Source organism: Nelumbo lutea, chromosome 7 (assembly GCF_056320005.1).
Source record: "Nelumbo lutea isolate HS-2025 chromosome 7, American lotus-T2T, whole genome shotgun sequence".
Classification (NCBI taxonomy): Eukaryota; Viridiplantae; Streptophyta; class Magnoliopsida; order Proteales; family Nelumbonaceae; genus Nelumbo; species Nelumbo lutea.
The window spans coordinates 48668029-48694752 of NC_142690.1; the positions used below are offsets into that span (position 1 = coordinate 48668029).

The 26724-nt window shown below is 37.1% G+C and overlaps 1 protein-coding gene across 2 annotated transcripts in view; it reads left to right on the forward strand.

Annotated features, from left to right (window-relative positions):
* LOC148846300 (uncharacterized) overlaps positions 1-15890 on the forward strand; it is a 73750-nt gene extending 57860 nt beyond the window's left edge. For both annotated transcript variants that reach the window (XM_088956051.1, XM_088956052.1), the window contains exons 14-19: positions 593-1227; positions 1318-1508; positions 10181-10403; positions 11173-11292; positions 11583-12356; positions 12545-15890. In XM_088956051.1, the coding sequence (XP_088812177.1) occupies positions 593-1227; positions 1318-1508; positions 10181-10403; positions 11173-11292; positions 11583-12356; positions 12545-15619 (5018 nt within the window). In that variant the 3' untranslated portion in view covers positions 15620-15890. The remainder of the gene's footprint in view (positions 1-592; positions 1228-1317; positions 1509-10180; positions 10404-11172; positions 11293-11582; positions 12357-12544) is intronic.
* The last annotated feature ends 10834 nt before the right edge of the window (positions 15891-26724 follow it).

Below are 26724 nucleotides of genomic sequence, written 5' to 3' on the forward strand. Positions count from 1 at the left end.
TTTCTCACCTAAAACAAGTCTAATTAAAATTATTCTATCCCCAATTCTTTTAACATTCACAATTTCACTTTTTAAATTCTTATCTACTATCATCACATACACCATTTCTATTATTCACCTCTCATGTACACAATGTTGATGGCAACGTCCTTTTTTTGTGATAGATAATGTTGAAAGCAATATCTTGTACCCAAGAAACAAGTTGTTTTGGTTTTTGCACTTGACTTTCATGGTTTTTCTTTTGTCGATCAAGTACTTGTGCTAGATTCCGGTTGACACATCCTACATATGTCAATTTAACAATATCTTCCATTCATCACACTATTAATCAAAATTAATGAAACATTGGGTATAATTTTGCTGCGAAACTGAGTAACTGGGGCACAGGATACTGATGACTCATAACTTTAGATTGCCTAAGTTCTCAGTTTCTTTCTGATGCTCTTCAATTTCTGTTTGTGTGCCAGTGTTTTGTTGTAGCTTTCCTGTAATCGTTTTTATGTTTGACTGAAAATTTTATGTACATGCTTTTTGAAATTCATGATACTTTGTTTGAGGATAGAAATACAAAATGAGGTTTAAACTTTTCCAGATGCTGTCACCAAGGAAAAATCTCAAGGATATCTCTTCCGGTCAGTGCTGAAGTGTATACCTTATTTGATTGAAGAGGTTGGCCGAAGTGACAAAATCACCGAAATAATTCCTCAACATGGTATAAGTATTGATCCTGGTGTCCGTGAAGAAGCAGTTCAGGTGCTGAACCGAATTGTAAGATACCTTCCACATCGTCGCTTTGCAGTTATGAGAGGGATGGCCAACTTCATCCTACGGCTTCCAGATGAATTTCCTCTTCTCATTCAAACATCACTGGGACGCCTGGTGGAACTTATGCGTTTCTGGAGGGCTTGTTTATCTGAGGAGAGACTAGATTATGATGTTCAGGATGCAAAGCGAGTGGGCCTTGGAAACGAGAAAGTTCAAAAATTTTCTTTCCATCAGTCAGGAGAAGCAATAAATGAGTTTCGTGCTTCTGAGATAGATGCAGTTGGCCTTATCTTTCTCAGTTCTGTGGATATTCAGATCAGGCATACAGCATTAGAGTTGCTACGCTGTGTTCGGGCATTAAGAAATGATATAAGAGACCTTTCAATAAATGAACTATCTGATCATAAAATGAAAAATGAAGCTGAGCCAATATTTATTATTGATGTCCTTGAAGAAAATGGGGTTTGTTATTACCATATTTGTTTACTTTTCTGTGAGTCCTTTTTATTCTCTGTAAGGTTAGCCTTGAACTTAGTCCTTTAAAATTTACAGGATGACATTGTTCAGAGCTGTTATTGGGATTCTGGCCGCCCCTATGATGTACGGAGGGAATTTGATGCAGTTCCTCCTGATGTGACACTTCAGTCTATTCTTGACACTGACAAGAACAGATGGGCCCGCTGTCTTAGTGAGCTTGTGAAATATGCTGATGAGATTTGCCCAAACTCAGTGCAAGAGGCAAAGTAAGTACTCTCTCTCTCTCAAATTTAGATAACAATAAAACTTTACACTAACATGTATTCAGTTAATATCCTATATGTGCTGTAGGATTATTCATCATTATACAATGACCAATTTTTACATATAGTCTACAGAAGTCTTTTTCTTTGAAAAATTTTTAACATCTATTTGAAATTTAGCCTGTATTTTTTTTTTTTGGCTTTTTTCCTTCGTATAGAAGCTTTCACACTATTTATCCTTTCACTTGTAGTTTTGCTAAAATGTGATGATGAATCTGTTCTATTGCAAGCTAGAAAGCATTTATTTCCATATTGCTGGAGTTAATAAAGTGGACAGCTATGTGATTAAGGATTCCATTTTCTTAAATCTTGCTCCATCTGGTATCATATGCCTTTCTGTCTAATGTCCAGACTTTTATTCAGAAGAATCTTGCTTAATCTGTCATACTTTTCTTGTTTTCAACTATTACTTGTATATCATTTGTATAGGTTTAATGTCATAAGATTACCTGAATAAAGTAGTTTTATATTGCAGTTCGTAGACATACTTAAAGAATATTATTATTGCCTTGAAATATTGATATGGGAACCGAATAGTCAAAATGGGAATCTTTTAGATTTTTATTTTTGTATTTTTAGACAATAAGAGTATTTTAGTCATTTTACATGTCTGTAGGGTCCAACCTAAGAGATTGATTTGTTTTGTCATTGTTTAGTAGTATCTAAAATTTTAGTGTAATTGGTTTAGTAGTTAAGAAGTTATTTCTTGGAATCAAAATATGACAGTGACAGTTGTGTATATTTTGTTTTTCCTAGTTCTAGTAGGATTGATCACCCTTATAAATGTCCTTGGTGCAAAAGATGGTGAATGATAATGAGTGAATTTAGGTTTATTATTTCTGTAATGAGTGATACCCATGAATGCTATAGTGATTCTGGTTACCTTGAGTGATTCTGTGCATTCTCTCTTTTCTTTCTGTCTTTTCTGTATTTTTACAAACATCTATTACAACCATCAACAGCCCACACATCATCTATTACAACCATCAACAGCCCAAATCATCTCCGTTGCTTTTCATATTTTGTCGTTTCCCACGTCTATTCATGACCTTTTCATATTTCATTAAGAGATATTAAGAGAAAAATATACAAGAGGGAGGGGTAAAATCTCTGAACCCTCCCTAAAGGTACATTTCAAGTTACAATTATTGCCCAGAATAGATTGACTCTTCCCACCCCTTGTTTGGCCAGTGAATCTGCCAAGGAATTGGCACTCCTCTTAGCCCACTGAAATTTGATTTCCATGTTTTGAGTAAACTGTTCAACTTTCTTTTTCTCATTTAGGTATTTCCACAAACTGAACTCTTCCTTCTGTAGCCAACTGATAGCCAGCTTAGAATCACCTTCCACCATCAGTTTTCTGATATTCAGCTCCTGGGCTCTTTTTACCCCTTCCAGAACAGCCAATATTTCAGCTCTTAGAGAATGCCCCCATCCAATAGAACCAGAATACATGGCAATAATTCAACCTATTTCATCCCTGAAAATACCTCCTATACCTGACGGGCTTGGATTCCTTCACTGCTACCATCAAACTGAGTTAGATGCAGTCTTTAATAGAGCTGACCAAGCCACTTCTTTCCAATTACTGATAATGTCTTCTGCTGAATTGTCTTCAAAAAGCTTTATAGTCTTAGTCCAATGAGCCACCCTAATAGAAATTAATTTGATGATGACATCCTTATTTCTTTCTTTCTCATGGAAGGTCCTTTAATTCCTTTCCTCCCAAACTGTCCAACAGATAGCTGCTCTTATGCATCTCCATAGAATTTTACCTCTCCTCTTTAACCCCCTAACTGAAGTAGAATTGGACAAACTTTGCACATTTGGAGGGAGGTCCACCTGCAACCAAAAAGAGAGAAAAACCAACACCAGATCTCTGAAACAAAGGGGCAGGAAATCAATAAGTGGCGACACCTTTCATCATGTAACATATCATCCCAAAACTCTACTTCTTGATAAATAACTTCAAATATTAAAGAAACATCGAAGTATATATACAATAGAAGCAACTCTTGCAAAGGAGCAAGCATAGTTTTCAAGGCGCCAAGGCGAGGCTAGGCAACTAGGGGGCGCCTTGTCGCTTAGCCGCCTAGGTGATGGATTCTTTATGTTAAAAATATAGATCCTAGGGTAGTTCCCTAGGTACCATAACCAAAATGATTATTTTAGTTTAATAATGTCTATTTTATAATTATAATCTCAGAAAAGGAAGAAGGAATATAAAATTCAAAAAATATTGGGGCTGAACCCTTATTTTTGTTATAGGAAAAGAAGAAAATAAAATGTGCTGATTAGATAAAATTTTGAGTTCTTCCTTACTTATTGGTTCAGGTTTTTAAGTCTTTGAGGGTTCAATACAGCATTTAGCGATGTTTGTGTTGATTAAACCCTAATAAATAAGAAAATAATAAAAAGAAATTAGTATATAAACACAAAATGATTATTTTAGTTTAATAATGTCTATTTTATAATTATAATCTCAGAAAAGAATGAATAAAAAAGTATTTTATAGTAGGAAGTAGAAAACTGCTAGGTGATTAGGCGAGGCGAGCCTCAAAGGACGCCTTGTCACCTAAGCGTCACCTTGGCAACTATGGGAGCAAGGTGTAACCTCTCACAATGACCTAAAATCAGATTACAATTGATCCCAATTCAAATTCCCTATTAACCCCTTGTTTTGATAAGGTATTGGTCATCCCATTTGCCAATCTTCGAACCTATTGTGTCCTTAATGTCATGTTGCTAGTTAACCAGTTCCTGGGTTCTTCAACCATCAGATCACCACCTTAGAGTCCCCTTCAATAATCAACTGCTCCATGTTCAACTCTTTTGAAATCTGCACTCATGGAAGAACAGCCATGAATTCTTCTCTAATAGAATCCCCAACACCTTCTCGTCCCTAGAATAAAGCAACAACACTCTAGAAGGGCCTAGATTTCCTTGACTACTCCCCTCAATTTTGTTTAATAAAATCTCCAACAGGATGCAACCAAAGAGAAAAAGCTGATTCTTTTTTTGAAGAACTTCTTGCCACCTCTCCCCATTTCCTCCAGATATCATCGTCGGAGAATTGTGAGAAGATGTCTATTGCTTTGGCCCAAATGTATCACACTAGTCATAACATGTTCTTTTATCACTTCTTTCCTAACTAAAAAAATTCTTTGATTTTGTTCTTTCCAAATAGTCCAAATCAATGCAGCTCTGGTACACCTCCATAGAATCTACCTCTTTTTTTAGGTTATCCGTTCCTCGATCAAATAACCTTTTCACTTCCAATGCCAAAATTCACTTGCACCCAAATAAGGAAAAGAGTCATTCCCAAATGTGTGTGACAAATACATACAGAAATGATCTTTTTTGTAAATTGTCTGTAGCATGGTTTGCAATATAGACGATATTTGGCAAAATATCCCCATTTGTAATATCATTCCCAAAATCTATTTTCATTAAAATCATTATTTTTTTTAAATATTTTCCAGAAAAGAACCAACAGGGAATTGGTGATTGGATAATTGGCTTACTACTTTGATATGTTTCACTTACTATGTCACTATAATTCAAAAGAAAATGAAAAATTCATGTAACTACAGAAGAGTTTTTTGAATCCAACCAAAGCATATAGTAACAATAAAGACAAGTTAAAATGGCAAGTAATCGACACATATAAAGAAGGGAAGATGGCTAAAGACCAAAAGGAAGACAAATACCTATTACAGTCTCTTAATTTTTTCCTATTTGATTTATTCAGTTCTTTGCTATGGTTTTTTGAGCCTTAAATGTGCAATTATGTTTCTTCTAATGATCTCTTGAAGGTTTAGCAATCTCCTCTTGACTATAGATCTCTTCACGATTCACATCCATTGTCACAAAGTTCTTCCATTTTCAATTGTATGAAAAAATTGTGTTCCCATTTTGCTCTTCTATAATCAACTTCTTCCAACTTCTTTAATCTTCATTTTAAGTCTTTATCCTCCTCAATTAAGATTCCTTGACTCTCATTTTCATCCAATTTCTCAATCTAAGAGGCTACTTTTAATTTCTTTTCCTCCATCTTGCAAATATATCCTTGTTGCATTCCTTTATGTTGCCCTTTAGCCTTTGCAACTTTTATGAAATCTCACCACTTTCCACTTTTCATTTATCTCTTGCTCTCCATCACTCCACCTTGTGAACAAATTTTGGATATTTTGACCACATATTCTTAAACTTGAAGGAGGTAGGGCTATTTAAAAAATCCTTAGGCTCCTAACTACTAGGACAATGGTCAGAGGTAAGTAAGGTTCTAGAGGTCAAACTAGCCCAATGCTCTTCCCACTCAAAATTAAAAAGGATTTTGTCCAATTTTGAGCATAAAGGGTTTGCTTTCGCTCACAAGTGTCAATTTGGTGGCTGTGGTTGGGAAGCTAGTGGCCAATTTGGGCTTGGGTGCTCCCAGATTTTGCCCAAGTTAGTATTTCAGATTTGGGGGAAAATTTTTGGAATGTTCTTGAAATTCAGATGTAATTCCTTTCAGATGTTATTGCTGTAGTTTTTCTATCAGTTATTTGTATGATGAGGTGCCAACTTGTCACCTCTTGGATTGTATTTCTTTCTTTTTTTTTTAATGAAAAATGAAATCATTGAATTTCCTCATGCTAGTATACATTTGTTGATAAAAATTACTCGACTCATTTGGGTATCTAATCACATCAAAATCTGCACCTAAACCCTAGGATCCATCCCACAAAATCTCCACATGAAAGAATTTACCATCCAGTGCTAACTTATAAGATTAGCACATGTGGGTGTGTATTGGAATACACACTGATAAAATCTAGTTTGTGATTGATTAATGAAAGGATTTGTTTCACTGTCAATTTCATAAATTTTGGGTTATGATCAACTACTTTGATATACTACGAGGACGGTTGCTAAAGATCTGCAGATAGACCTGTTCATGGGTCAGGCTTCATGCCCAGTTTACACTATTTTGGGTTCGGGCTTCAGGCTAGGCCCATTTAAATTTTGGCAAAAGCCAAGACCGAGCCTAGTCCATGAACAAGACTCTCTGCAGCTATGAGACTCCTTATGTTGGGTGTTTGTGAATGATTCTATGATTCTGGCAGTGCCCAACAACACAGTTGTCAAGGCGATGCCTAGGCGACAAGGCGCCCTTTGAGGCTGGCCTTGCCTAATCGCCGAACAGTTTTGTACTATGTATTATAAAATACTTTTTTATTCTTTATTTTTTTACATTATAATTATAAAATAGGCACTATTAAACTAAAATATTCATTTTGTGTGTTTATATACTAATTTCTTTTTATTATTTTCTTATTTGTTAGGGTTTAATCAATATAAACATTGCTAAACGCTGTATTGAACCCCCAAAGACTTTAAAACCTGAACCAATAAGTAAGGAAGAACTTAAAATTGTCTAATCAACACATTTTCTTTTCTTCTTTTCCTATAACAAAAATAAGGGTTCAGCCCCTATATTTTTTGAATTTTCTTTTTCTTTTTCTTTTTCTTCTCATGAATATGTTGATTTTCTATACTTTAACATGAACTCTATACTTTTCTTATGAAAATTATGAATAATTATTAAGGAAATATGGTTATGGTACCTAGGGAACTACCCTAGGATCTATGTTTTCTACATAAAAAATCCATCGCCTAGGTGACTAGGTGACAAGGCGCCCCCCCTGTCGCCTAGCCTCGCCTTGGTGCCTTAAAAACTATGCCCAACAAGGGATTCGCACCCTCAAACAAGAGGAGAGTGTCACTGCCAAGAACATGAGTTAGGTGAAGTGTCTTAGTTGAATTAGGACTCTGTAGAGGAATCCTAATGAGGCTAGGATTCTTGTACAAGCTCCTTGCTAACACCCAGATGAATGTGGAAGGAATTCTGGTTGAACTAGGACTCTGAGGAGGAATCCTAATTACACTAGGGTTGTACGTTTTAGTTCCAGAGGAGTGTACTCAAAGGAAAGTTTCTAGGGCTTATCCTGCAGCAGTGTCTAATCCCTAATAACCTAGGTGATTATATGCTAGGAGCTTCCTTGAAAGAGTTTCAAAACAAGAAATTGAGTTTTATGAGGCTTTTATATCAGACTCTTGGTTAAATCCCATGAAATGGTGATTGGTTGTGGCAACGGCTATGGACGTGGTATCACAATCAGATTTGGCCATTGTAGTGTAGAAGGATTGAATTATAATTTACTATGCATGAACAAGCCATTGTGATAATTTCCAAGACTTAAGGACTTGAGTGCAAATGTGTTGTTGGACTCTTTGCAGTTTTAGAGGTTTTTTTTTTAATCCTGACCACAGATTAGAGAATAGTTGGAAGATTCCAATTAGAGTAAAGAGACAAGGTATCTCTTTAGAAGCCCTAATCCTTAAGGATGAAAGCTCTAATAGGATCTCACACTTCCTTAGATATCTGCATTTCTTAATATATAAAATATTTGAAGAGCTTAGAACGTGTAATACGATCAGCTCTAAAGGAGAGTTTGACCTACACTTCCTGGTGCCCAACAAATCTAGCTTTGAGTGCTGAAAAGTTGCAGAAAGGGAACAATATGGCTTCCATTGGAGGAGACAACTTGGCTAGTTGGATCAATCAAATTAGTTGATTTTTGCATCAAAGAATTATGATCTGGACGCATGATTGAAGCTTCTAAAGTATGACGTAATTAAAATTAAAAATAGTGATGCATCCTATGGAGATCTTGGATTTACAATGAAATTGTTTCTTTTTTTTCCCCACTATTTCATTTTCATACTCCTGTATGGATATTTACATGGCAATTACAAATTCTAAGATTGCATCTCCTATTTCATTCCTCTCCCCAAACCCAAATCCTCCATGCTCCATAACATAACCTGCACTTACTTTCTCCACACATCCATTTAGATGTCCTCTTTTAAGATCTTTTTTCTTCACTTGGAATTTCTTGGATTAGTTCTAGGTTTTTCCAAAATTCTCTTTTAATGTTTTCTTCTAAACTGGTGCATGGGCACTAATTACATTACTGACTTTCTCTCCTAAAATAAGTTTGATTAAAATTATTTTATTATCAACTCTTTGCCCTTCCATTTAGTATCTTGTAAGTATGCAATATTCCTCCTCTTCATTGTGTTTATTAATTCCATAATCTTTCTTGTTAATATTCCTACATTCGAAGTGATTAAATGAGATCATGTTTCTTGGACTAGCTTCTTTACCTACTCCCATCCAAAAAGGGTGCAGGAACCCTTGCCTATTTAACACCATAACCAGACATTGTTGTGACAAGTTGCTCCTAGAAACCACCCTAGTATATCCTTTGCCTATTTGACACCATATCAAGGCACCAAGGCGAGGCTAGACCATGAGGGGTGCCTTGTTGCCTAGTCACCTAGGTGATGGATTTTAGATTTTTTTTTTTTTTTTTGTTTTTTTTAAGTAAAAATCGTGAATCCTAGGCTAATTCCTTAGGTTCCATAGCAACTAGCAACCATCTTTCATTTGTAATTTTCTATAATCTTCATAGAAAAAGTATTAACTTGTATGAAAACATAGAAAATCAACATACTGATCAAAAAAGAAGACAGAGAAAATCAACCTATTCATGAGAAGAAAAAGAAGAAAGAAAAGAAAATTCAGAAAATATTTTCAAGGGTTCAAGACATTATACAATAACATATATGTTGATTGAATCCTAACAAACAAGAAAATAATAAAAGAAACTAGTGCATAAACCCACAAAATGAACAATCCAGTCTAATAATATATACTTTATTATTATAATCTCAAAAAATAAAGAATATGAAAAATCATTTATTGTGCCATGTACAAAATAGATTGGCATTTAAGTGAGATGGCCCTTCATAGGTGCAAAATCAGGATCCATGATCAAGAAAGTTTGGTAAAAGTTTTAGTGCTAGCTGCCAACCTGACACAACCCTCCTTTATCCAGGCTTGGGACTGGCAGTGGAAGACAAGCTGTCTTGATTCTTTATAGCCTCAAAGAGGCTAGGGTCTCGGCTAACAGTTAGTTCCGATGCATCAGAAGATAACCTGAGTTGATAGCTGATACTGTGGCCACGATTATTAGGATAGGAGTGACCTATATATTTAGCACCTGCTTTTTCCAGATAAGGTATTGCTTTTTTTTTTCTTTTTCTCCATAAATACATGTCTGGTTTGGCATATACTCTGTTAAAGGAGTTCTGTTGTTTTGTGTTTCTGTTCACACTGCTATGATTTTTTTTGTCAATAATAGGAAAAAAAAAAGAAAAAGAAACATGAGTTTGATCTAGTTGAACTCCTGTTGGACTAAAGTGTTTTCTGAACCTTGTAGATCTAAATCTAAACATTTAATTTGAGGAAACATTCATTCATGAAAATAGTCTTTAAAATAGAACAGCAAAACATGTTTCCATGTATATCTCAGCACAGAAAATCTCCATGTGGTTCACAGAAGTTAACATTTAGGAATTTTGCTCATCTCTTAAGAAATTGATTGATATGTGTTATGGTGCTTCTAATATCCCATGCTATTCAAGTTTTGTTTCTAACTCAAAATTGATCATTTTCAACTAGAAACCACTAAGGTTGCATTTGTGACTTATTGTTGAGTTTGCAGGCTGGAGGTTGTGCAACGCCTGGCTCATATAACACCTATAGAGTTAGGTGGGAAGGCTCATCAGTCACAGGAAGCTGAAAATAAGCTAGATCAGTGGCTCATGTATGCAATGTTTGCATGCTCTTGTCCACCTGATGGTAGAGAAGTTGGTGGTGTAGCAGCAACCAAAGAACTCTACCATCTTATTTTTCCTTCACTCAAATCTGGATCTGAAGCTCACATAGTAAGTTAATTCTAATTCAACCTTTTTATGTTTTAGAATCACTAATTTGGTAATTATCTTTGTGGATTGGTATTGCTCCTGCATCTTTTGAAGGACCAACTCTATGATGGTGGTAGGAATGCAAATTGGGTTGGTTGGTCTGGGTATTTGTTACATTTTCAATGGGCCCAAACTTGATGTAGTTGAAATTCTTCAAATCGGCAATTTGATTTGCACTCCTAGATAGTTGTATCTGTTGGATTAATGATAGGGGTAGAGTAGCAACAGTATTTGGTATGTATGGGGGAGGGGGGTGATTGGACCTACAGATAACTTATTTTGAATATGATGTCCAATCTTGTCTGTCTTTTGAACAGTATTAAAAGCTACATTTGTTTGTCTGGAGAAAAGTCCATTTGGTTGTTGGTAAAAATCATTTTGATTGATTGTTTGAAGGACCGTTTGATAATGGGTAAACTGGATTACATATTGCTTTGTCTTTTAGACTCCATTTGGGAACAGTGCAGATACAAATATCATGAATGCGATATAGTTGTTTATGTTATTTGGTAATTGATTCCTAGGGTTCACTGTTGGTTATTTAGGTATCCTTTTCCAAATTCTGAACATAATCATTTCTATGCCATCCACACACCCCCCCCCCCACAAAAAAAAAAAAATAAAATAAAATAAAAAATAAAAAACTATCATGTTAAAAAAATTGGTATTTAGATTGAAAAGTATAATGGATCTTCTTCATTTTCTTTTTTATTCATTTTCTGCTTTTCAGACTGCAGCTACAATGGCTTTGGGTCACTCACATTTGGAAATCTGTGAAATCATGTTTGGTGAGCTTGCATCTTTTGTTGAGGAGGTCTCACTGGAAACAGAAGGAAAACCAAAATGGAAGGTATGATAAATGATGGATGCCTAAGATATCCCGTACTTTAACCAAAGAGATCTTTATTCCTAAGAAGAGAAAACTTAATAGTTTTTTTTTCAATTATAATATATTTCAGTTCTGGTCACATAGGCAATGCCTGCATATATTGTAGGAAATGACTTGATATCAAAGATTAAATACATGTGCTTGCTTAGACACCTCAGTTAGGGAGACTATTTTAATGCATATTGACATTTCTCAGATTTTTCAATGTCTAACCAAAGCTTTGGTAAATATATTCCTTGTTATGGATGCAGAGTCAAAAAGCCCGCCGTGACGAACTCCGTGTTCACATTGCAAATATATATCGTACTGTTGCTGAGAATATCTGGCCTGGAATGCTGAGTCGGAAACCGGTTTTTCGTCTACATTTTTTGAAATTCATTGAAGAAACAACCAAACAGATTGTAACCGCACCCCCTGAGAGCTTTCAAGAAATGCAACCTCTCCGTTTTGCATTAGCCTCTGTTCTAAGATCACTGGCCCCAGAATTTGTGGAGTCAAGGTCAGAGAAATTTGATGTCAGAACCCGAAAGCGATTGTTTGATCTTCTTCTCTCTTGGTGTGATGACACAGGTAGTATGTGGAGTCAGGATGCTGTCAGTGATTACCGTCGTGAAATTGAGCGATACAAGTCAGCTCAGCACAGTCGTTCAAAGGATTCAATAGACAAAATCTCATTTGATAAAGAAATAAATGAGCAAGTTGAGGCAATTCAATGGGCCTCTATGAATGCCATGGCTTCACTACTGTATGGGCCATGCTTTGATGACAACGCAAGAAAGATGAGTGGCAGGGTGATTTCATGGATTAACAGTTTGTTCATTGAGCCAGCACCTAGGGCACCTTTTGGGTATTCACCTGCTGATCCAAGGACCCCATCTTATTCAAAATATACAGGAGATGGAGGCCGTGCTTCTGCTGGACGAGATAGACATAGGACTGGCCACCTCCGCGTTTCCCTAGCAAAAACAGCTCTGAAGAATCTTCTGCAGACAAATTTGGACCTGTTTCCTGCCTGCATTGACCAGGTAATTGTCTTAACTTAGTATACAAGGATGTCCAACTATAGAGTCAATTCCCTTGCTTGAATGATTCTTGGAGGAGGTATAGATCCTCGCTATATTTCATGTTGCATCTCTCCCTATTGTTATTTTTTGTTACAACAATACATTATTAATATCTTCAGAAAGGAGTATAACATTGTATTTCTCTTTAGTGCTACTACTCAGATGCTGCCATAGCTGATGGCTATTTCAGTGTGCTTGCTGAAGTCTACATGCGCCAAGAGATCCCAAAATGTGAAATTCAAAGACTTCTGAGTTTGATCCTCTACAAGGTGGTAGATCCATCCAGACAAATCCGTGATGACGCACTTCAGATGCTTGAGACACTCTCTGTCCGTGAATGGGCTGAGGAAGGCACTGAGGGTTCAGGTCGCTATCGAGCTGCAGTTGTTGGCAATCTCCCTGACTCCTACCAGCAGTTCCAATACAAACTTTCATGCAAGCTTGCCAAAGATCATCCAGAGCTGAGCCAGCACCTCTGCGAGGAAATCATGCAGCGACAACTTGATGCTGTGGACATAATTGCACAGCATCAGGTCTTAACATGCATGGCTCCCTGGATTGAGAACCTAAACTTCTGGAAACTTAAAGATTCAGGGTGGAGTGAAAGATTATTAAAAAGTCTTTACTATGTTACATGGCGACATGGAGACCAGTTTCCTGATGAAATTGAAAAGCTATGGAGCACAATTGCTAGCAAGCCCAAGAATATCAGTCCTGTTCTTGATTTCTTGATCACCAAGGGAATAGAAGATTGTGATTCCAATGCTTCTGCTGAAATAAGCGGAGCTTTTGCAACTTACTTTTCAGTTGCCAAACGTGTTAGCCTGTACCTGGCTCGGATATGCCCACAGCGCACAATTGATCACTTGGTTTACCAGTTAGCTCAGCGGATGCTGGAGGATTGTGTGGAACCAGTCAGACCAAGTGCAAACAAGGGTGATGCTGGTGGAAATTTTGTCTTGGAGTTCTCTCAGGGACCTACAGTAACTCAAGTTGCATCAGTTATGGACAGTCAACCACACATGTCACCATTGTTAGTACGAGGTTCTCTTGATGGTCCACTTAGGAACACAAGTGGGAGTCTGAGTTGGCGAACTGCAGCCGTGACAGGCCGTAGCATTTCAGGGCCACTAAGTCCAATTCCTCCAGAGATGAACATCGTTCCTGTCACTGCTGGTCGGTCAGGACAGCTCCTTCCAGCATTGGTAAACATGTCAGGGCCATTGATGGGGGTCCGAAGCTCAACTGGGAGCTTGAGGAGTCGCCATGTTTCCCGAGACAGTGGAGACTATCTCATTGATACACCGAACTCTGGGGAAGATGGGTTGCTTTCTGGCATTGGGTTGCATGGGGTCAATGCTGGAGAACTCCAGTCAGCTCTGCAGGGGCACCAACAGCACTCACTCACTCATGCTGATATAGCATTGATTCTACTTGCAGAGATTGCTTATGAGAATGATGAAGATTTTAGAGAGCACCTACCTTTGCTCTTTCATGTCACATTTGTCTCAATGGATAGCTCTGAAGATATTGTGTTAGAGCACTGCCAGCACTTGCTTGTTAATCTGCTATACTCGCTTGCAGGTAGGCACTTGGAGCTATATGGGGTTGAAAATTGTGATGGGGAGAACAAACAGCAGGTTGTAAGCCTGATCAAGTATGTCCAGTCGAAGCGAGGGAGCATGATGTGGGAGAATGAAGACCCAACTGTCACACGGACTGAACTCCCTAGTGCTGCCCTTCTGTCGGCCCTAGTGCAGAGCATGGTTGATGCAATCTTTTTTCAAGGGGATCTCCGGGAGACATGGGGTGCAGAGGCTCTTAAATGGGCCATGGAGTGCACATCCAGGCACCTTGCGTGCCGCTCTCACCAAATTTACCGTGCATTACGGCCCAATGTGACAAGTGACACATGTGTTTCCCTCCTACGGTGTCTCCACAGGTGCCTTGGGAACCCCGTGCCAGCGGTTCTGGGCTTCATCATGGAGATTCTGTTGACTTTGCAAGTGATGGTGGAGAACATGGAACCTGAGAAGGTGATACTCTATCCACAGCTATTCTGGGGCTGTGTAGCAATAATGCACACAGATTTCGTGCATGTTTACTGTCAAGTGCTTGAGCTTTTTGCCCGTGTGATTGATCGACTATCATTCCGAGACAGAACGACAGAGAATGTACTCCTTTCAAGCATGCCCCGTGATGAGCTTGACACCACTGGTTGTGGCCCAGAAGAACTTCAACGAATGGAATCTAGAATTGGCAGTGAACCTCCACCAGTGAATGGCAAGGTTCCAGCCTTTGAAGGAGTGCAACCTCTTGTTCTTAAAGGGCTTATTTCAACAGTAAGTCATGGGTCTTCTATTGAAGTCCTCTCACGGATTACAGTGCACTCGTGTGACTCCATATTTGGGGATGCTGAGACACGGCTTCTGATGCATATTACTGGATTGCTTCCCTGGCTCTGCTTACAGCTCAGTAAGGACTCGGCAGTTGGACCTGCTTCCCCGCTACAACAACAGTACCAAAAAGCTTGTTCCGTCGCTTCCAACATTGCAATTTGGTGCAGGGCAAAATCACTGGACGATCTGGCAACTGTATTTCTTGCTTACTCCCGTGGTGAAATCACTTCCATTGATAACCTACTTGCTTGTGTGTCACCACTTTTGTGTGCTGTGTGGTTTCCAAAGCATTCAGCATTGGCATTTGGGCACTTGTTACGACTCCTGGAGAAGGGGCCAGTTGAATATCAACGAGTGATACTGCTCATGCTCAAGGCTTTGCTCCAGCACACACCCATGGATGCTGCCCAGAGCCCACATGTGTATGCAATTGTGTCACAGCTGGTGGAGAGCACATTGTGTTGGGAGGCATTGAGTGTGTTGGAAGCCCTTCTGCAAAGCTGTAGTTCATTTACTGGCTCCCACCCTCATGAGCCTGGATATTTGGAGAATGGATTTAGTGGGGCTGAGGATAAGATTCTTGCTCCTCAGAGCTCGTTTAAGGCTCGGAGTGGACCGTTGCAATTCAGCATGGGGTCAGGCTTTGGTACTAGCTCGACGCCAGCAGTACCGGGAGGTGTGGTTGAATCAGGTCCATCAGCAAGAGAGGTAGCTTTGCAAAATACACGCATGATTTTGGGACGGGTGCTTGACACTTGTCCTCTTGGGAAGAGGAGAGACTACAGAAGGCTCGTCCCATTTGTGACCAATATGGGAAACCGGTAACCTGCATGTTTAATTTTTTCCTCGATGTTGTTCCAATGTCTGTTGTTTGAGTATGTTTTTTTTTTTTTTTTTGTTTATCAGTTTTATGTAATCTAATCTGTGCTGGTATATCTGTAAATAGCGTGTTAATTGCAGTATATCAAGTAGTTGTATTTTTTTGCTTCCAATGAAAGAAAAAGTGTAGGAAACTAACAGTCTTCCCTCGTTAACTCAGAATATTATCTGATCCTCTTTACAAATCAGAAGTGGGATCTAACATTTGAACCTCTAATTTTCTTTCTTACCCTTTGTTTCCTTTTCGATCCTTGCTTCATCAAAAACTCAAGTGCTGAGGACAAATAAAAGTAGGTTATATTCAACATTAAATTAACAATAAGGAAAAGAAGAAAATTAGCTAGCTAATTCACCATAAGGAAAAAAAGGTGAAAAGATAAAGTATGATGCAAGTAATTTAAAAAATGAAGCCTACGCAAAAGATGTGCTAGATGAGAAAACCAAAAGTTGAGCATGTGGAGAATTTCCTCCATTGTGTAGAATCTCCCTAAGATTTGTACGTAGAGAATGTAATCGTGTAGCTCACAAGCTAGCCAAGCTTGCGGTCAAAATTTGTAGGAGTGATTGGTGGGAGAGGATCATCCTGATGAAGTTTAGAGGAAAAAGTTAAAGAAAAAAAAACACACACACATCCACCACCTAGGCACCTACGTTGAAGTTGCTTTCTTGGATAAAAGATGAAATTAGTATTTATTGAATGGTAATTGATGCCATGGTTTAAAGTATCGGAAACATGGGGTGTGTCAGAAAGTCAATGTTAATAGATGTATTGGGATATGTTTTGAATCCGGACGAAAAATGAAGATATGCATAGATATGTTAGGAAATTCAAATAAATTTTAAGAAATATATATTAATAATAATAATTACAAGTTTTATATGATTCTAAATAAATTATTTAAATGTAAAAGAAAACCATAATTTAATGGTTTATATAAAATGTGAGATATCGGGACATAGTAACCATTGTAAAATGATGGAATAATTAAAAAATATGTTTACTTTAATTTTTAAATAATCAATATATTTTATCTTAATAGTTATTAATATATAAATTTTAATAATTAATTTTAGCATTTATGGACAAACATCCACTAAGAATTATTTTATCACTAAGGTAGTTTTTATACAAACATTTATAAGAGGTAAAATCAATGCCTATGTAATTAATGAGTAACAAAAGGAAGAGAGAGGATCATTAATTAATGAGAGAGGATTCGAATTAGGCGCTAGAATTTAAATTCAAAATTGGAACAATTAACTAATTAATGAGGGAGAGAATTTGACATTAAATGTAGATTAAAGAATTTTTGATGATAAATAAGGAACCCCGAGAATGAATTAAGTGTAGGCTATAATCATACAGCCCATATTGAGGTATGTTTGTGAAATTTTAAACCTTGAAGGTGTGATTTTAGGGGCAAAGATCCCGATAGTTAAGTTAGCCGAGTCAATGTCTCGACTCTCAAGGTGAGACAGCAAGAGCAAATGTGGGGATTAAAGAGCGTAAGAAGATTACTTGTGAGGTCCCATTATAAAAGAAATTATGGATTCTTAGTAACAGCTCCACACGTTAGGGTGCAATGAAGGCCAAGGTCATTCGTTAAGATGGTTGTGTGGCCAAGCGTTATTCTGACATTAATGAACCACAGAGCTTGGTCGAGGTTGTAACTTACCTTCCCAAAGGTAAGGAATTTGCCATTAAGGCCCAATGCTTGCAAAGTGACCAGGGTGCCCCCTTGGCCCTTGGGGATACCACATGTGATGGGTGATTATTGTCATATCACATAACCTCCTGCTTCTAAGGCCGTGGTTGAGGTGAAGGCTTCATGGTAATATGGTATGGCTTGAGTTTATCTTCAGGCGAAGAAGGTGACCATTGCTTTGGTATGAACTTCTGCGTGCCTTGTCCGTCAATGAAGGTGACAATTTGGGATAAATGAAGGTTGTGTTGTGGTTCGAGATCATTCGGTTTGAGGAATAGAGCATCAGCGCTGTTTCAATTTCCGAGGGTGCAGAAAGCTGGAAGTGCGTGATCATAATCGTTGAATCAGACTAATCCTGGTCGTTGAATTTCCTATAAAAGGAGTAGTTGAGAGGCCGAGGGTCTACAATTTGCTGTTGAACTCACTTTGAAAGATATTCCCAATACATGGCTGCGATGTACTGTGGGGCATTGTGGGGCGGGCAGAAATGTGAACTCTTTGGCCTACTCCCCGCGCTTTCACTTTCCGTGTTCAAGGATACATATAACCATGTAACACACTATGCATATCCTCCCAAACAGTCAAGCACAATGGGTTTAGGGTTAGCCTCCTCTGCAATGTAATCATGTTGATTTCCTGGGTCATATGTGTCATTTAGTAAAGAACTAAATAAGTTAACCTACGCAGGTCATGTGGTGTTACACGTGTAAATTTGTAATCAATCAATAAATCATATTTGTGTTTAAAATTTTGATACGATCAATTAATGATGTTGTATTCATGTCAACCATGAATGCCATGAATGCTCTTGCCTGGTCAAAAATATGAACATGACACAAAAATATGAATTGCCACAATGGATCAAATTATTATCGAAGAATTCAAATACCTATAGATATGGATATGTTTTAGAAACGCATGGATATGGATGAAAGATATTGAAACACTTGGATACATTACGAAATGCATGCATACAAATTACACAAGTATAATAATAATACTAAATGCATGGATATGTATAAGGGATAAACACATGAGAAATGCAACTTTAATAGATTATATCACTAGAAACATTGCAATAAATAGTACTAGGACTCTAAAACGTGTATTCATCGTACAATAATTATCACATATAATTTGTAATTTTTTTAAATTATTGGGAAATTTTATTTATTTAGTATTTTTTTATATAAATAATAACTATATTTTTTAAATAATAAATATATTTTCATTTTTAACATATGATTGTTTTATATAATTGCAAAATAAAGCACATAATTTATTTAAGGTATATAAAATAAATTATTTTTATAATTTTCAATTTCTATTAATTTTTGTTAAGAAATAACATTTTTTAGAATTTATATAAATAATAACTCTACTTTTTCAAATAAAAAACCAGTTTTCATTTTTAATGTATAACTTACATGTAAAATAAACCATATAAATCATTTGAAATAGATAAAATAAATTATTTTTATAACTTTAATTTTTTATTAAATTATTTATTCTCGTTTTTTAAATTATAATTTTTATTTTTATTAAAAGTTCAAAAACAGTCAAAAAGTCTCAATATATAGTTTCGCCAAACTGGGCACCGATACACTTCTATATCCATGATGTGTATCATGTCGATACATGATGTGTGAGATACATGCCTAGTTGTGGTGTATCCCATATCCATGGCCATGGATGTGAATTTTATACACAATGGGTGTAATCCAGCCTAGTCAAGTCGAGTTTTGACTCCAAGTAAATCAAATCTTGAATTTCATACTCAAACTTGACTCAAATTGATACTCGCAAGCTACTCAAGCTCAACTCAGATTGAGCCAATTATAAATAAATTACTATTAAAATTTTATAAATAAATTAATATTTAAAATACTCTAAATAAAAAATATATTGAAAAACTTAATTATATGTTGAAATTTATAAATAAATAAATATTATGAAATATTGAAATATTAAAACATCCCTTGGGTTTTCTAACAATTGTATAAACTTCCCTTGTATTTTAACTTTAATAAAAGCCTCCCCTTGCTTTTTAAAAATAAAAGTACAAATACCTCCCTTCCGTTAACGGAAAATGCTGACTAATGGATTAATTTTTGTAAAATACTATATCTACCCTTGACCTCCCATTGTTCCCAAAGTTCAAAATATTGATATAGGTCGATACGTTGGTAGGGGCATATCGGCCTGTATCAAGGGTTGTTTCTCCATTTTTTTTTAGTTTTTTTTTTTCAATCTGGTTTAGAGGGGTCGACTAATGGATTAATTTGGACGCATTGGATGGACCAATATGACATATTGGATTGGACCCGGTCCATCCATAATGAATTTATATTGGATTAAACCGATATTTGGTCTATTGATAGAAGATAAGAACATAGATGTCAATGGACCAAGTTTGAGTTGAAACCAATCTAAACTAACAGGAATTTGAACAAATTGGACAGTCTCTGGACCGATCCAAAATGGTCCAAAATATTCATTGGACTAGATTGGACCAGGTCCATTTGTAATGGACTCACATTGGACTGGATCAGATTGGACCAAATCCAGTCCAATTGACACCCCTATGATGGGGTGCACTTCTAATCAGATTTGAACACGTTTTATTTTGCATGATCACCCTGGTTAAATATGTGAGAAAATTAACGGGAAGTTTTCCCCGTCATGTATTTTTAAAACATATTTTAAATTAAGGAAAAAAGGGGAAGAAGTATTCAACAATCTTTTGGGTTTTCGATAATCAAAGAGCGACGACAGTTTCACCGACACCCCTATTCCTCTCTTCCTCTCCTCTTTTCTCTGTTCAGCAGAGGGTCACCTCTGCTGGGTTATAACTACTATTTTAATAGTATGAACTTCGGATATGCCACTACTCCTTCCAATTACTTTTCATGGGTTCAGAGAAAAATGAGAAATATGTTGATGCAATCTAAAAAATCATGTGAAATATTTGCTATTTCACTAGAATTTTCAGCTTGTATGATAGGATCTCACTAGAATATTTTATCCACTTGTATGATACAATTTTCAGCTTTGGATGTAATGCATTCCGTCTATCTGATTTAATGGCTAGGCTAGGGTTTTTTTGTCCCATACCTAGTTCAGGAGGGTCTTTGTTGCACATTAAAGTAATGGCTAGGCTAGGGTTCTACTTGTTAGCTGTTAGTTTAAAAATTAAGGGAAAAGTGAGCTTCTTCAATCTATCAATCTATCAATGGTGTTGCCTGGGATCCTTAACCTTGATCTTCCAGTGCCTATCGGGGAAACTGGCATTCTTCGCCTGTTCTCTCCACTTGTTTATCCTTGCATCCATTTTCTTAGTGAGGCTGTAGTAAGGTCGCAATGTCTTCGGCATTGCGTCGAACACTTGCCACCACTTTCTGTGAGCCGAGTCACTCGCAAATATATGACGTTTCCCCATATCCCAGTTACAGTCGTAGTCCCTGTAACACATCCATGGCTTCAACCCCAAATAATGAATCGTGTACAGAAACTCCGGCAACTTCTCTCTTTCACTAATTTTGGTCTCTTCGAAAACTTTTAGATAATTCAGAGTCGACGGCCACCGGTTCCACCACGTCGACTTTTGCTTCCTATCCATCAGCTTCCTAAACGTACACTTCGACGGCTCAATCAACATGATCCCAGAATTGAAGAGAACCTGCTCGTTTCCTACGGCCGATAACTGGGGGTACTGGAAAAAAATTCATCGATGTTCCTGAGTGTGACCAAATCAGAGTCTACGAAGATGATCTTGTCATACTCGGTAAGCTGCCATATCCGCAGCTTACTGTAGTTCCACTCGTTGTAGGCGTTTCTCCTGGCATTGGGGCTTCGGATGCGCTTGATTTGATTGTGTTGGTTATGGATTCATCGGCAAGTATAACCAAATCTTTGGTGGAGTTGGACTGAATTATGCTCTGGGCCAAGACTATGGCATCACAGACGTAAGCTTCTAAAGAGTGGAGGATTGTCACGTAAGCTTCTGAGTTTGGGTTTTAAAAACATGGGATTGTTACTTCATTTATTTTATTTTGGGTTGTTGAGAGATTGGACTCCGTTGAAAGAAGATGATGAAGAGTGTGTTTTATTTTGAAGGATAATTTTGACATTTTCAAAAGTATTACATTGTACATTATCTCACGTGACATACATAATTGACGGTACATTAACGGTAGGTACTAGATTGTCGCATTTCGAAAGTTCGGGTATTAGATTGTCAGGTTTTAAAGTTCGGATACTAAATTGGCACTCGGCCTAAAGTACAAGGTACCTATCAGGAATTATCCCTATATTTTATAAATACATCATGGGGCAAACTTCCAATTAGACTTGTTCATGGGTCGGGCCAAGCTGGGCTTTCACTCTGTATTAACAGATTTTTCTAAGGCCTAAGCCCAACCCGACCATCGGGCCTACAACTTGGGCCCGAGCCTGGCCCTCATAAAAAGCCCGAAGCCTGGGCCTGGGCCCGAGCCAGAAATTTATCCCATGTTACTACTACTGAAGTAGGTGAAGAGAGAGAGAGAGAGATTATAAAGAAAAAAATAATAAATGTATATATTAAATTCTAAATATATATATATATATATATATATTTAATAAATATTATAGTATTTATATATTTTATATAATATATAAAATACACATTATGTATTTTATAAAATATATAATGTTGAATCGGGTCGGTCGGGCTCGGGTTGGGCTTTTTTGACAAATCTTGAGCCCGATCCGAAACACAATCGGGCTTACTGTGTTAGGCCCGAGGTCAGGCCCACAGGCCTAATTACATGACCAAGCAGCCCGACCGGGGGTGCGGGCCGGGCCAGGCCGGGCCATCGGGCTACCCAGCCCATGAACAGGTATACTTCCAATTAAAGTTTCTCACACATAATGTTTTCGAACAGTTGTTGACCCGAATGGTCAGACCGTTCGGACTGGAACCCATTCAAGCGATTGGTCCCATTTTACCCCAAGCCCGGTTGTTGGTCAAAAACCGTTGAATTTGTCAATGAAGCATTGACCTGAACGGTTTGACCGCTGAAACATTCGACCCGAAGAATGGTTTGCGGTTTATTAAGTTAGAGCAATAATGAAAAGAGAAGATCTCTCAAATATGACATCTACTGGAAAGAGAGATCAATTGAGGGATGTGTGAGACATTGAGAGAGATCTAGGAGAGCAGGTCTAGATGATAGATCTGAGTGAGAGAGAGAGAGAGAGAGAGAGAGAGAGAGATCTGAGATAGAGAAATCTCAGATCTGCTTTCATTGCTGCCACTGTAGTTCACTATGTAGTTCACTATCACCGTTGCCACCGCCATCACTATTGCTACTGTAAATCGTCGTCGCCATCGCCGCTGCAGCCTGTAAGTGACCTCCTCCTCCTCTTCCTTCTTCTTCTTCTCTCTTCCAAACTCTCTCAGCCATCAACAGTTTCTCACATTTCTCTCATTCTCAAATAGTCAAACCCTTTTTCTCTTGTATATATATACATCTTATCCTAATATTCCAATCTAATAGGTAATATGACATATCACCAATTATAATATTTAAATGTTTAACCCAAATAGCAGAACAGATGACCCAAAAACCAATGGCAAGAATAATTCCATTTCCGGATCTATTTTTAAACCTTACTCAGACATCTAATGGGGGTAAGCATGCGAAGTAAAACATGTTCGAATCTTATTACAAGTGCACCCCGACACCACCAAACCCAAATGCAGGAAATCCAGATTCCTCCGTTCCAGTCAGCCACGCACATCTTGCCTTCTCGATAATTTCTCCCCTCCTCTATTCCTCTTTTCATGAAACCTCAATGGGAAATTGGGAACGAGAAGACAAAAGCAAAGACAAATGGCTGTTTAAAATATGGCAGCAAGTACCACCTCCATCTGTTGATGGAGTGACGTTCATTTACTCAATTTCATTGTTTCAATGGAAGTACTTTACCAAAACAATCAACATCTTATTCCCCAACATTGCATGGGTGCAAATGGATCCGATCTCGATCTTATTTTGTTAGATTTGGTCTGTTCAGGTCTTTGGATTAGAAAATAGGATCCAATCAGAAATCAGATCGTATTCAAATCCCAACCCAATATATATATATATATTGCATTTTTTATTAATTGATTATATTAATTATTTTTTTATAAAAGCATGTATATATGATGAGAATAGTTGAAAAATACTTATATTTTTTTTAATTATTATATATTAATTTTCTTTTAATAATTTATTAAATTTTTAAGAAATTTAAATCAGATCCGAAAATTTGACTTCTTCATCCAATTCGAATTTGAATCCATACTTATTAGATCCATTTGTATCCGATTGAATCGAATTCGAATATACCCTGATTCAAATCTGATCTCATCCTTACATTCCCAATTCATTGTCAAATGCTAGCTGAATGTAACTAAGGCCCAAAATGAAAAGCGATGGGTTATTGGATATAAGAGAGGGGAGTAGGCGAAAGCAAAGAGCCTTGATATATGTATTCCAACTTTATTACCTTCTACTTGGGCCAAGGAGAGACAAGCCGAAATTCATTACCGTCTTCGGAGAAATCTATACGATGCAGAGGTCTCTTTTCTTTGTTTATAAATCTAACATTGCAGTTTGCAGAAGTGCAGGAGAACCCTTGGTAAAAAGATGAGATTTTGAGGTAGCCCCTCCCACAGCTTTTGAACTTCTAAGCAAAGTAGTTTGTATTTTGTACATCTCTATATCGCAGTGATCTTAACCGTTTTGAGCTTTTCAAAGATTCAACCTTTTGGAAGATGAAGGTAGACAAACTCTCCCCACCTTTTTATTGTTTAAAGTGTTCATCATATCACCATCATCAAGTTATCTTTCATATCCATTTTCCTAGGAGAAGGCCACCTGGGCAGTGTTGTGGAGAGTGTGGGAGAGAATGCTGAGGAGGTTGAAACAAAAAAGAGGCACGGTGTTTCCACCAGTGCCCAGGCAAACTATGAGAGGCATGCAATGTAGAGATTATAAATGAAAGATGTGCAATATGAGCTTCAAGTTCGGGGATTGTTGGGTATTAGGGTCATGAAAATTTGGAAGAGAAGTGATCTGAGGCGTGTTTGATATTGTCTTTAAAACGTTATTTGCCTCTATTCAGTTTTATTGAGCTTGTTGTTAGGTTACAGATAAATTTATACCTAGGATACGATAGAGCCTTAGGCAAGAATCTGCAACCATTAAAATCATTCCTAACCTTGAATAATTCCTCTTGATCACACCCGATCAGATCATGACCATTAAAATCATCAATAGTCAACATCACACCAAAAATTAAATTTGTCTTATATGCACACATGTACACATGCATTGTATAGTAAGAAGCCTCCATACTCTATTCTTATATAATTCTAAGGAATATAAATAAACTCTTATTTAAAAACTTAAAACAAGTTTAATAATTTTTCAATGTGGGACAAGTTGAAAACTAATTTTAATAGGAGAAAAAACTATTTTCAAGACATATGTGCAGGTGTATTTTTCATGTAATTGATCAATCAAACCCCATTGATTTTAATCTGTAATGAGATTAAAATCCAACAGGGATAAAAAATTCTCGTCTTGTCCAAAGAAGAAACCAGCCAGTCCACCGATTCCAAGGGAGAGGGAGAGGGAGAGATTGTTAATGCCAACGTACACGGGAACGAGCAGAAAGACAATGGGTGGTGGCTAGTATAAGAAATGGTGGCAAGCACCACTACCAGGCTCTATCCATTGTCGGAGAGACGTTCTGTACCTAACTTGTTTGTTTCAATAGACGCATTAATTCTAACGAACTAAAACGACAATTAAGAATCTACTCCCCAACTATAACCCATTCTGAATTCTGACCGATTGAATTAAATGAAAGACGAAAAGAAAGGAGAAAAGAGTATCGCTTGTTGAGATATCCTTCTAACAAGTCGATGTGGGACGTGGAGTGCAAGAGAGTGTGACCAACTGTGTAATCATGGGTGCGTTCTTGTGACAATGGAACGCCACTATAACGCCCAGAGGAGCTCCGTCTATCTTCGTCCTGTCTAGTTGAGACAACGGAACGTCGAAGGACAAAAGAGTATTGCAGAAGCCTAAAAGATTTGAAGGAACGAAAACGAAAGGTACCCCTGAAAACCGAAGAACCTCAGCCTCGGTCAGTGACCCCCAACCGATGATAATTGAAAAATAATATAGACAGAAAAGAGGAGAGTAAGGGGACTAAGAGAGAGAAAAGACTAGGGGACATGAGATCACAGTGTGGTCTTGGGTTTTCGTTTTCCTACCTCTTCCCTCATTTTGCCTGTAATTGTGTTTTATTGTAGTGGTTGGTCTGAGCAGTCGCACACTCACCCTGAACACGCCAAACCCATTATCTACCAAGAGTTTATTCTACTTTAGAGGTATAAAGTATAAGGTTATAAACTACTTAAGACTGAACCATGCGGTGGTCGAGGTGTTAGACCGAGTTTTATGGGAATGTGATAGATAAAGAAATTAGATGATAGGTGAAAGGTATTTTTATTTCTTTATATGATACTTAACGTCCCTTAACGATTTTTAACCAATTTCACGGTTTTTTAAAGTTTAAATACTACAGTGGTACTATTTAAAGTTTGAGTACTAACTTAACACTACCCCTAAAGTATAGGGTACTATTCTGAATTTTTCTCTTTTTACAATTTACCTTATAAATAAATATATATTGTAAAAGTTGATTATAAATTTATTTATTTATATTATAAATAAATTAATATCAAAATTTAAATATTTATTTATATCAAAAATAAAAAATATATATATATTGAAAAATAATATTTATTATGTGTTTGATCAGACTCACAAACTACCCAAATTTAATATCATGAAACTCAAACTCTAGTCTAGCTCACAAATTGACTTGACTTGTTTATACATCCTATGCCAGGAGTATTGTATTGATAATTCAAACCTTGTGTTGCCACCACTATATAAATTCGGATATGCTCACAGAGCACGCCTCACATTGACCTTACAGCTCGTTTGAGCCGTGCATTACGAACATCTTCTCATGCATCAATACTTTAAACCGTGCCCCAAAAGCCAGGGAATATCTGTCAGCAGACTGTCTTAGATAGTACCATAACCATTTCCTTCGTTTATTTATTTATTTTTTTTTTCTTTTGAATCCCAACCAGTGCAGGCGGGATAAAGTGGTTGATTTACAGTCCGATAGAGCCTACCCTCCTTTTAAAAAACTTTTCTTAAGAAAACTATCATAGAAAATTACACCATGGTAACAGCAAAATGGTGTCAACAAAGTAAGTTTAAGAACTTG